We start from the raw sequence: 12,541 nt of genomic DNA on the forward strand, positions 1-12,541 counted from the left end.
CATTAAGCATATTAGCATAACAATGAACATAACAATAACTTGCTACCCATCTACTTTTTAATCCTCCCCTCGTTAAACATATTATGCTTATAGATCTATTACAATTTTCCATCCATTTATGAATATTCTATTTTATTGTTATTCCCATACCCACCCCCTTTTTTGTGCCACCTTCACCTGGACCCACTTGTATTATTTAATTTTCCCCAAATTTAATTGTTTCTGTTGATGGTTTGTTCCCCTTTCCTTCAGTGAATATATATTCAATAAATTTACCTCATATGTCCCAAAAATCTGTTAGCTTCCAAACACCCTTTTAAACTTGAATGTCACCAGTCATTTTGTTATTGCTATATTCCAAATTTCTCTATGCCATTCTTCTAAATGAATTTCTCTTTTATCTTTCCAGTTCTTTGCAACTATCAATATTGCTGCTGTTATTAAACTACAGGTCAATTCTTTGTCTTCTTGTGTAAGTATCATCTTATCATATATTGATAACAATGCTATTTCTGGTACATTTTTATCTCTATTTTTATTATTGCCCTTATTTCTTTAAAAGAAACTATTTCCCAGAATTTTAAAATAAATTTGCAAGACCACCACATGTGTATATATGCCTACTTCCTACTTCTTGGCAGTCTCTACAGCATTGATTATAATATTTCTTGGCTATCTCATTTAGTCTGACTTCGGTTAAATACCACCTCAAAATTATTTTATAATTGAGTTCCTTAATTCTTAAAGACATATTTTTAAGATACAAGTGTTCCATATTCTTTTTAATTCTTGAATATTTAGAGTTTTTCCTAAGTCTTTTTCCCATAATTGTAATTTTCCCCTCCTGTTTTATTTTTTAATCTCTTCTTCCTGATAACTAAATAACATTTCTGACTTGTTCCAATTAATTTCGAAACCTGTTATTTTCCCAATTCTTTTAAGCAATTTTAAATTTCCCCCACTGTTGTTCCCACAGTGGCTATCCATTTCTGTGGGTCAAGTAAGGCAAGGGGCCATTTGTCACAGGAAAAGTTTTTGTTCAAACAAGGAGAAGAGTTTATCTATGTATCACAATGTTTTCAAAACAGAGGGGAGATTCCCATGTAAGAGAATGAATGCACATGTGCATAACTCCATAAATACAGGTTGCCTTGTTTCATTGTTCGCAGATTTATCAGGATGGAGAAGTGGCTAAGACAGAGATTAGGCTTAGTTGAAGATAACTCTCCAGCTGCAGCCCAGCTAATCGGATTGGCTTCCATGCGTTTATGTGGTCTGATCCTTGCGGCAATTGGTTGGATCCTGTGCATTACTGCAACAGGAGCTGACGAATGGAGAGTGTGGCATACAACTAATGTGCCTGGCATCAGCACCGGAAAGCTCTGGGTTGGGATCTGGAGAGTCTGTTTCATGGTAGATCTTCATGATGGCGAGCCTATGAAGATGCATTGCCTGGAATTCCTGGAGCAATATGGGACCCTTCCAAAGGAAATTTTTATTGCACAGGACTTGATGTCTTTAGCTAGTGTTGTATTGGCCTTAGCTGTAGCTTTTATGTCTTTTGCTTTGTGGAATGTTTTGAAAAATGTAAGACAGAAACATGTTTTGCTTATTTTTTTCAGGGTTGGAGGTGTTCTAACTTTATTGTCTGGTCTCATCATTCTTCTCCCACTTTTGTGGAATATGTATTCTGTACTAGCAAATGAAGGGATTGAGTTCCCCTATCCTTTTCATTTGCCTTATCTTCCATATGAGCAGAGTGTTGGCTTTGCCATATATGTGGGTTTTTTTGCTTCAGGATTCCTGATGTCAAGTTCATTCTTTATTCTCAGTAAGAAATATCAGGTTACGTCCAATATAGTGCATCCTATCATCATGGTCACTCCAAAGCCATCGACCAGTACCAATGACACGGAAATCTGTCCCCATTGTGGATCATCTGTATCAGTTGATAAAATCTTATCTGAAGAACAGCATTTTAATGGTTAAAGGGCATATATGCAAGGGTGTTGATATTTTAAATGGTAGCTGTTTTTATTGTGTGCTGATCTCAAAAATTACATTGAGCCTTTTCTGTTTTTACTTTGTGTTAAAATATGTATAAACGTAGAATGAATTGTTACTAAATAAATAAAAATTAATTGTGGCTTTGTTTTGTTTTGATTTTTTTTCAAATGAGTGTAAGAGAGATAACTAAAAGTCCTGTACTGTGGCCAAGTGCTTATGCTTTAGACCACTCTTTGCAAGGAACAAATATTATGTAGTCCTTCTCATGCTTTCCACATCACAAAACCCTTGCTCCTTTATTGTCTGCCACAGCAGGATAGAACTGGAGAAGATAATGGGAACACCCTAGCCATTTCCAGACAACGCAGGCCAAATCTATCAACTATCCTTGTAAAAGCTGAGAATATACTTTAGACTCAGCACTTGGAAATGATACTGTTCTTCAAATTCAGCTTCCAGACTCCTCCAGAAATCATGGCCATTGGTCATTCTGCCTTAGAGATTCTGGAAACTATAGTCCAAATGAATATCTTTCCCAGGTTGTGGCTTTAACACCCAGGTTCCATTGCAGTGGAAACGACAACAGCAGTAATTGATTTGAAGTGCAAGCAATTCTGTATGCTTGCATGCAGTTACTGATGTTTCAGTTGTCAAATCCCCAATGAACCCAAGGGCTCATATTGGGTGGTTGGGTTATTTGTGGGGAAGTTGGAGTAACATACAATGATTTTTATTTCAGAAGACATACAGAAATCCAGTAGCACCTTTGAGAACAATTGGTTTATTCTTTTATGAATATCTGTCTCTGTAATTACCTTAATCTTGCATCTCAAAAGACAACTGGTTTAAACCAGATGGATAAATAAAAATATTAGAGAACGAATAGGATGCCCTAGAGCAGTGTTTCTCAACATGGGGGTCAAAGCCCCTGGTGGGGGGGGGGGGGGTCGTGAGGGGGTTTCAGAGAGGTCGCCAAAGACCATCAGAAAACATATATTTCTGATGGTTTTACTAACCCTTTTGGCAGAGAAGGCTGAAGGTCTCTCCACCTATAATTTTCTTCGTTTATGGATTCTGACGGCAAATCCTCCCACCAAAAGGCCTGCTTGACTGTGATTGGGGGACCTCTCAGTGAAGGGGAGGGCTGTTTCTGAGACTCCAAGCAGGGAGGGATGAGCAGGCATGTTTGGCGTGTGGCAGCATGGTGTGCATGTGCGAGCAAGGGAGAGTCGTGCCAACGAGTTCCTTCATTGCATGGGTGTTCTGTGTTCCAAGTTTGGTTCAATTCCATCATCGGTAGAGTTCAGTATGCTCTTTGATTGTAGGCTAACTATAAATCTCAGAAACTAAAACTCCCAAATGACAAAATCAACCCTCCCCCCACCCCACCAGTATTTAAATTTGGGTGTATCGGGTATTTGTGCCAAATTTGGTCCAGTGAATGAAAATACAACCTGCATATCAGATTTATGTTACAATTCATAACAGTAGCAAAATTACAGTAATAAAGTAGCAACAAAAATAATTTTGTTGTTGGGGTTTTGCTCAATATGAGGAACTGCATTAAGGGGTTGTGGCATTAGGAAGGTTGAGAAACACTGCTCTAGAGAGTACTATAAGCTACTTGAGGATACAGGCAGTCCCAAAATTATGAGCAAGATAGGTTCTGTCAGTTTGTTCTTAAGCTGAATCCGTTTATAAGTCGAAATAGGTACATTTTTCTTGGCAGAATTTGATGAGCCTTTAAGGCTGACAGAGTGTGACTTTTCTGACATCATCCAAGGGTTTTCAATGCCCGGATAGAGATTTGAGCTCTGCTCTCAGGAATTGTAGTCAAATGCTCAATCTACTACATCAAGGTACTTCTACCTAGTTCTTAGTAGTCATCTATATAATCAGCAACTAAGTGTAATTGGGGAACTGTGTGCGTCTATGGCACTGGATTGGAAAAGGTAAGTGACATACATGAATTGCACATACAAACATTACTGCTTTCATTCATAGACGGGAGGAAACTCTATCCAGATGAACTTATCTCAGAAAATCAGTGGGATGTTGAACTGTATCACTCAATATTTATAATCATTTACTATGCTGTCTGGGAGATACAAGGAAACATCTGGAGAGTGGTCTGCATCTACTTACTTAGTTTGGGTGTGGGTGGGTGGATTGCCTGATGATTTATGGCAATATCATGAATTTCATAGCATTTTTTCTAGGAAAAGACTACTAAGAAGTTGTTTCCTATGGCTCCTGGAATTCATTGGCAATTTCCCATGCAAGTACTAATCTGGGCTGCTTAACGTATCTTCCAAGATTAAACAGGATCAGGCACCTTTAAGGTATTTAGGCATGGCTGGGAGATATGAGTTCAAAAACCTGCTTCATGAAGTCTACTGTCTTATCCTTCGGTAATCACCATCTCTCAGTCTAACTCGTCTCCCAAAGCAAAAGAATCTTGTAGCATTTTTGTATCAGTGGTGCTACAAGATCCTTTAAAATACTGATCTTCCAGACTAACTTGGCTCTGGCCTCTCACTTGTTGTAAATACACTAAAGGAAGAAAAAATGACATTGGATTCCCTGGAACTAACAAATAATTGATCTAAACATATATGTTTATCACTATATATTCCCAGAATGGGAAGCAATGCAGAAAGAACAAACAAACTGATGGCATCTTCAAAGACTGACCCGTTTTATTCCTCATTGACTTTTGTGGCTTCTAACCACTTTGTCAGATGAAGGCACATGACGTAGGAGGCAGGAGTACACACATGCTTCTAGCAAATACATCTGGCTGTGTGCCATAAGGTTTTTCTCCCTGCTGCCCCTCCTTCATGCATGGTTCCTGGGAAAAGAGACCTAGGGGGTTTCGACCTGTCCTGACTTGATGGTTTAACAGAAATGCTGAACACAAGAAGGTAGAATTGCTCTGTGATATGACAGGGATCCTTTCCTTTCAACTGCTTGCCCAAGTTTGATCCAGCTCCATCATTGTTTGAGTCCACAGTGCTCTCTGGATGTAGGTGAACTGTAACTCCAAAATTCAAGGTCAATGCCCACCAAACCCTTCTAGTATTTTCTGCTGGTTGTGGGAATTCTGTGTGCCAAATTTGGTTCAATTCAATCGTTCAGAATGTTCTTTGATTGTAGGTAAACTATAAGTCCCAGCAACTACAACTCCCAAATGACAAAATCAATGCCCCCCAATTCCACCAGTATTCAAATGTGGGTGTATTAGGTATTTGTGCCAAATTTAGTCCAGTGAATGAAAATACTTATAGTCCTGCATATCAGATATTTATATTACAATTCATAACAGTAGCAAAATTACGGTTCTGAAGTAGCAAGGAAAAAAATTGTATAGTTGAGGGTCACCACAACATGAGGAACTATATTAAGGGGCTGTGGCATTTGAAAGGTTGAGAAACACTGCTCTATATAGTAAAAGTAAAGGTTGTCCCCTGACACTAAGTCCAGTCGTATCCGACTCTGGAGGTTGGTGGTCATCTCCATTCCTAAGCCAAAGAGCAAGCATTGTGCATAGACACCTCCAAGATCATGTGGCCAGCATGGCTTCATGGAGCGCCGTTACCTTCCCGCCGGAGCGGTACCTATAGATCTACTCACATTTGTATGTTTTTGAAATGCTAGGTTGGCAGAAGCTGGGGCTGACAGTGGAAGCTCATGCTGCTCCCCAGATTTGAACCTGATTTGAACCTTCGAACCTGATTCAAACCTGTGACCTTTCGGTCAACAAGCTCAGCAGCTAATACTAATACTAGCTAAGACTAACATGGACGACAGAAAAAGAGTATGTAAAGGAGGTCATGATAAAATGGGCCAGGGATCTAGGAAGATCGGTAAGTATGTCAGTGTTAAGAGATATGGTCGAAGAAATTAAAATATACTTATTCGACAGAGTTTAAGGAAAACTGGTACAAGAAATTCTATAGATGATACCTAACACCAGAAAAACTGTCTAAAATTAACAAAGGTAGAACTAGTGAGAAATGTTGGAAATGTGGGGAACACTCAGATACATTCATACATATGTGGTGGAAGTTTAAAAAATGATGTATACAGACAAAGAACAAACTGGGAGAAATTTACAAAATTTATTAGAAAGGAAAATACAGATATTTATGTACAGGAGGTATAAAAGGGCCTCAACAGCCTAAAGGACAGAAGAAACTTGACAGCAGAAGAAGTGTAAGACCAACAGAAATAATTGAAATTACAATCCAGAGGAACCTGGAAGTCCTGCTCAAATAGGTTTCTTTTTTTCTTTTTCCCCTTTTCATTAGTTCTCTCTACCTACCCCCCCCCCACACCCCATTTCCTACTTTCCTGTCACCAATTGTTCCCAAACTTTTGCTGTACATATTTGCTTTAATTACTCTCTTTACTCCAGTCTTAATGGAGACATTTTATTCTAAATAAAAACAAATTTAGAAGTGCCCCAAGAAAGGAGGAAGGCAAAAGGAAACAATGATAGGGGGAGATATGCTCAATTAAAAGCACAATTCCAGAGGTTAGCCAGAAGAGATAAGGAACTATTTTTAAACAAGCAATGCATGGAAGTGTAAGAAGACAACACAATAGGAAGGACAAGAGACCTCTTCCAGAAAATTACAAACACTGGAGGTAAATTTCAGGCAAAATGGGTGTGATAAAAAAAAACAAAGATGGAAAGGGCCTAACAGAAGCTGAAGAGATCAAGAGAAGGTGGCAAGACTATACAGAAGATCTGTATAGGAAGGATAATAATATTGAGGATAGTTTTGACAGTGTGGTGAGTGAACCAGACATCCTGAGGAGTGAGGTTGAATGGGCCTTAAGAAGCATTGCTAACAACAAGGCAGCAGGAGACGATGGGGTCCCAGCTGAACTGTTTAAAATCTTGAAAGAGGATGCTGTCAAGGTGATGCATGCCATATGCCAGCAAATATGGAAAACACTAGAATGACCATCAGATTGGAAAAAATCAATTTATATCTCCATATCAAAAAAGGGAAATGCTAAAGACTGCTCAAACTTTTGTACAGTGGTCCTTATTTCTCATGCCAGTAAGGTAATGCTTAAGATCCTGCAAGGAAGACTCCAGCAATACATGGAGAGAGAGTTGCCAGATGTACAAGCTGGGTTTAGAAAAGGCAGAGGAATGAAAGACCAAGATTATGGCAACAAGACTGATTGATAACTGGCAAACAGAGGGAGAAAATGTGGAGGCCATGCCAGATTTTGTATTTCTAGGTGCAAAGATTACTGCAGAAGGAGACTGCAGCCAGGAAATCAGAAGATGTTTACTTCTTGGGAGGAGAGCAATGACCAATATCTTGATAAAATAGTGAAAAGTCAAGACATCACACTGGCAACGAAGATCTGCATAGTCAAAGCAATGGTATTCCCAGAGGTGGCCCTAGGTAATTTTCAATGGTAAGCAAACAATATTTTGCCCCCCCCCAACCAATCATTGATATACATATTTTCTGTTCATTGTGGGAGTTCTCTGTGCCATATTTGGTTCAATTCCATCATTGGTGGAGTTCAGAATGCTCTTTGATTGTAGGTGAACTCTACATCTCAGTAACTACAACTCGCATATGTCAAGGTCTATTTTCCCCCAAGAGCCCCTCAAGAGTGCCCCTGGGCAACATCAACTATACTGCAAATGCTTACTTTGCATAATGGGTTGAGCCGCCCCTGGGTATTCCCCACAGTCACCTACGGATGTGAGAGCTGGACCTTAGGGAAGGCTGAGTGAAGGAAGATAGATGCTTTTGAACTGTGGTGTTGGAGGAAAGTTCTGAGAGTGCCTTGGACTGCGAGAAGATCCAACCAGTCCATCCTCCAGGAAATAAAGCCTGACTGCTCATTGGAGGGAAGGATACTAGAGACGAAGTTGAAATACTTTGGCCACATCATGAGAAGAAAGGAAAGCTTAGAGAAGACAACGATGCTGTGGAAAATGGAAGGAAAAAGGAAGAGGGCCCGACCAAGGGCAAGATGGATGGATGGCATCCTTGAAGTGACTGGCTTGACTCTGAAAGAGCTGGGGGTGGTGACAGCCGACAGGGAGCTCTGGAGTGGGCTGGCCTATGAGGTCATGAAGAGTTGGAAGTGAATGAATGAATTAACAACAATTTCATTGCTTATTGTTGTTTGCCCTCAAGTTATATCCAACTTCTCAGGACTTGCTCAAGGTCAGCCAGTGGGTTTTCACAACTGAATGGAGATTCAATCTCTGTTTTCCAGTCATAGTTGAAAACTTAAACCATGAAAAGATACATTTTTTAAAAAACCTAAGCTCAGCAGCTGAGCAGTTTAACCCACTGTGCCAGCGGGGCTCTATATGCGTCCCCCTTATTTCTGTCGAGAAATTACAGAAGGGAACCGAAGTGGTCAGTGTAGGTGTGCCCTCAGGCTCAGAGGGAGAGGGGTGGGGGGGCGGGGGGGGGGGTGTAGAGAGAACAAGTCTTGGCAGGAGGACCGGCCATAGGTCTGACAGGAGTGGGAGGGCTGCAGGGAAGGGGACTTCGAGGGGAGATCGGGGAGGGGTGGGCCTCGAAGGAGAGCCTCCCCGACTCAAGGGTTGCTTTCCACCTGGCAAGGCAAACACGCAAGAAAGAGGTGCGGGCAAGCAGCAGGGACATGTTTGGGCGGGCGTTGGAGAGGATGCCACTCCGGCGCTGCATGAGGTCGGGCCATTCCCCGCCTGCTCTTCCCTCTCTCTCTCTCCTTTTCGTCTGAGGCTGGGACTGGCAGCTCCCTCCGGGGGATTTAGCCGCGCCAGAGCCGCCCCCGCCTGATCCACTCTGCGCCACCCCGTGACTCCCTGCGTGGGGGATCAGCCAGGCATGGAGGCGCGCCTGGGCAGGGCTCGGGGAGGCGCGGGTCCCTCCTGAGGGTGGCTCGCTCTCCTTCTCCTTCTCCTCCTCCTCCTCCTCCTTCTCCATGGCTTCCCCGCGGCTGGAGACCTTCTGCTGCCCGAACCGCGACGCGGCCACGCAGCTGGTGCTGTCCTTCCAGCCGGAGGTCTTCTGCGGGGTCTGCCTGGGCAGCGCGGGGGCCGGCCTCTGCTTCAGCCTCCTCCAGCTCCTCCCCAAGAAGGGCCGCGGCGGGGCCAGGAAGGGGCCCAAGGCCGCCGCCTCCGCCTCCTCCTCCGCTTCCTCTTCGGCCACCATCCTCCTCCTCATCTCCGCCTGCGACATGCTGGGCGCCCTGGGTAAGGAAGGACAGAAGGCAGGAAGGAAGGCAGGAAGGCCGCCTTCGCCAGGGAGCTCCGTCTGCGGAGAACTCCGGAGCCCTCTCGCCCCATCACACGGCTAGAGAAGGAACCCACTTTCAATCCGGCTGTTCAGGGAGGAGCCTTTAACATCTTCTCTAAACTACAAACCCCAGCATTCTGCAGGAGGCAGAAACCGGATTTTAAGTGGATTCATTGGCTAGTGTGATGGGCAGGACCCCACATTCCCTCCCTGTATACCTTTGTGCACAAAGTCGGGGCAAAACTGTTAATGCCCTTCCAGACAGGCCTTATATCCCAGGATCTGATTCCAGGTTTTCTGTTTATCCCGGATTATCTGACAGTGGGGACTCATATAATCCAGTTTAATGCTGACACCTGGGATCAGATCCTAGGATATAGGGCCTGTCGGGAAGAGCCCGAAATGGCACGGTTTTTGTCCCTGGGTTATTGTTACTATTAATAATATTAATAATTTAAAAACCATTAATAATAATAATAATAATAATAATAATAATAATAATAACAATACTTCTTTATATTCTGCTTTTCTCCCTAATGGGACCCAAAGAGACTCACAACATATTATTTATTATTTATTATTTACTTGACTTGTATACCACTTTTCTTACCCCAGTGGGGGACTCAAAGCAGTTTCCAACATAATTATGGCAAAATTTAATGCCTCACATACAGAAACCTAAAATAATGATAATAACATACAATTATCAGTTAAATTGGAGCCCCCGATGGCACAGTGGTTTAAACCACTGAGCTGCTAAACTTGTTAACTGAAATATCACAGGTTCAAATTTGGGGAGTGGCATGAGCTTCCACTGTCAGCCCCAGCTTCTGCCAACCTAGCAATTCGAAAACATGGAAATGTGAGTAGTTCAATAGAAGGCTCCCATGTTGGCGCTGCTGCGGCATATGTTGGTTCCGCTGTACTTTAGCTATGGAGTCCCACTGGAAGAAGTTTTACATTGTAGGATTGGAGCCAGCTGGTGCTGTGGCTAAACTATAGCTGAATTGGCATATGCCCACACACACAAAAAAAGCCCATCCGATGAGGTCATAAGAATGTGAAATTTGCCCAAGGTCACCCAGTAAGTTTGCATGGCTGAATGAGGATTTGAAAACTACTTTTTCAGAGTCATAGTTCTACCCTTAAAGCACTATGTCCTACAGGACCCCTAAAACTGGAATAAAGTCCATCTAAAATGTGCCAAGTAACTATCATATTCCCTTTTTACCTTCAAACAGGTGCCCCATTTCCTTTATAAATGTTTTTACATTTATTATAGTTACCATTAGAATTAGCACAGCCCCCTCTCTAGTTTATATTTGATATACAACTGTAGAATACCAGAGTGAAAAACATGGTTTGACTGTAAAGCCCGAAAGAAGGGCTTAGCCATTCCATTCATACCAAGAGGCTTGACTTAATACCCTTCTGCGACAACATAATAAGGAAAATAAATGGAACACAGGAAGCATGTTAAATTCCCAGACATAGAGCTATATATTTATCTTATTTCTCTAAATACAAAATTTTACCATAAAGGATGGATTGGTTTTGATGCCTAAAAATCCTCATGATTTGCTACTTTCTGAAAGAGAATGTGTTCAGCTTTTAAAGAATGTAACACCATAGCATTGTCAAAAGCTTTCATGGCCAGAATCACTGGGTTGTTGTAAGTTTTTCAGGCTGTATGGCCATGTTCCAGAAGCATTCTCTCCTGATGTTTCACCTGCACCTATGGTGGGCATTCTCTGATCCTCTGATGCTGAAAAACTTACAACAAGCCAGTAATACCATAGTGCCCTGTCTAGAAACAAGCTGCATTGGGCTCAGAGGATTTACTTCGACTCAAACAGCAAGGATACAATCGGATTGAAATGTCTGAATCTTAATGCACTGACTACAAACAAATTATCAAAATTCCTCCTCATTTTCCTAAACCCAATTGAGAGGTGCTCAGTTGGGTGGTATGTACATCCCACTAAATCAAGCAATGAGACTAGTCTTGATTCAATGGGATGGCTTTTCACACAACCCCTCCACCAGATTTTGAGATACTGATATATACATAATAAGCTATCTTGGCAATGGGACCCAAATAGAAACACAACATTAATTAAAGTTTCATATACACCTTATGCATGAAGGCTCGGGCTAGTTTTATACACAATATTTTGAATAATGATATGCATGAAACAAAGTTTGTGTATCATTGAACCATCAGAAAGCAAAGATGCCACTCTCTCAGCCACCTGAGTGGACGGTTTTGGAACATGCTGGATTTCTGGATAACTGATACTTTGTTGTATTTATATTGTATCCTGCATTGAGATGCCAAGCGAGACATCTTTTCATAAATCAATCAATGCATTCTTTTGTGGGGTCTAGCAAATGGATGTAGGACTTCCTTCCCTACTTATCAGTCTTTCCTTCAGGAGCCCCCAATGGTGCAATGGGTTAAACCCTTGTGCCAGCAGGACTATTGACCGAAAGGTCAGTGGTTCAGCTCCAGGGAGTGAGGTGAGCTCCCACCTGTCAACTCCAGCTTCTCATGTGGGGGCATGAAAGAAGCCTCCCACAGAATGGTAAAACATCCAGGCATCCCCCGGGCAATTCCCTTGCAGATGGCCAATTTTCTCACGCCGGAAGCAACTTGCAGTTTCTCAAGTCGCTCCTGACAAGGGGAAAAAAGCCTTCCTTCAATTTGAGCATCCCTGATCCAGAAACTGGAAATACTCCAAAAGGTAAAATTGTCCACAGGGGTGGCTGAAAGAGTGACACCTTTGCTATTGGATGGTTCAACATACATAAACTTTGTTACAGGAGCAAAATGAATAACAATATTGCATACAAAGTTCTCTTCTGGGGATGTGGACAAGGTGTACAGAAAACATAAATCAATGTCGTAAATCTGGAAATGGCTGAGAAAGCGACACCTCTGCTTTGGGATGGTTCAACAGACTCAAATTTTGTTTGATGAGCAAAATTACACTATGTAACAAAATTTGGGGAATAATATGTTCCTGGTTTGAAGCATTATTTCCTGTTTGTGCAGTGGTACGCTTATTTGAAAGTAGTTGTTATACTCCAGATACTTAGCTTTTGTGGCTGCAAACTATGCTGAATCGGTTGCGACTCTAGGAGATATTCATTGAGCAACATGTGCGGCAGGAAGTATGTCCTGCAAAAACAAGTTTTAATAAACTTGATCCATGTTTTGATGATAGAACCAATTAGGAAGCGACATTCAATTGCGAATG

At 41.9% G+C, this 12,541-nt stretch overlaps 2 protein-coding genes across 3 annotated transcripts in view; both read left to right on the forward strand.

The window, feature by feature from the left end:
• Positions 1-1,063: 1,063 nt before the first annotated feature.
• On the forward strand, positions 1,064-2,022 carry LOC132770231 (claudin-34). The gene is given in 2 exon segments (XM_060767107.2): positions 1,064-1,105; positions 1,108-2,022. Coding segments are annotated over 2 exon segments (924 nt in total). The 3' UTR covers positions 1,990-2,022.
• A 6,533-nt stretch (positions 2,023-8,555) lies between these two features.
• Positions 8,556-12,541, forward strand: part of GPR143 (G protein-coupled receptor 143) — a 28,414-nt gene continuing 24,428 nt past the window's right edge. Inside the window, exon 1 of one of the 2 annotated variants that reach the window (XM_060769931.2) lies at positions 8,556-9,238. In XM_060769931.2, the coding sequence (XP_060625914.1) occupies positions 8,968-9,238 (271 nt within the window). In that variant the 5' untranslated portion in view covers positions 8,556-8,967. The remainder of the gene's footprint in view (positions 9,239-12,541) is intronic. The other variant, XM_060769930.2, reaches the window with a different exon arrangement.

This window comes from Anolis sagrei, chromosome 3 (genome assembly GCF_037176765.1).
Source record: "Anolis sagrei isolate rAnoSag1 chromosome 3, rAnoSag1.mat, whole genome shotgun sequence".
Taxonomy (NCBI): Eukaryota; Metazoa; Chordata; class Lepidosauria; order Squamata; family Dactyloidae; genus Anolis; species Anolis sagrei.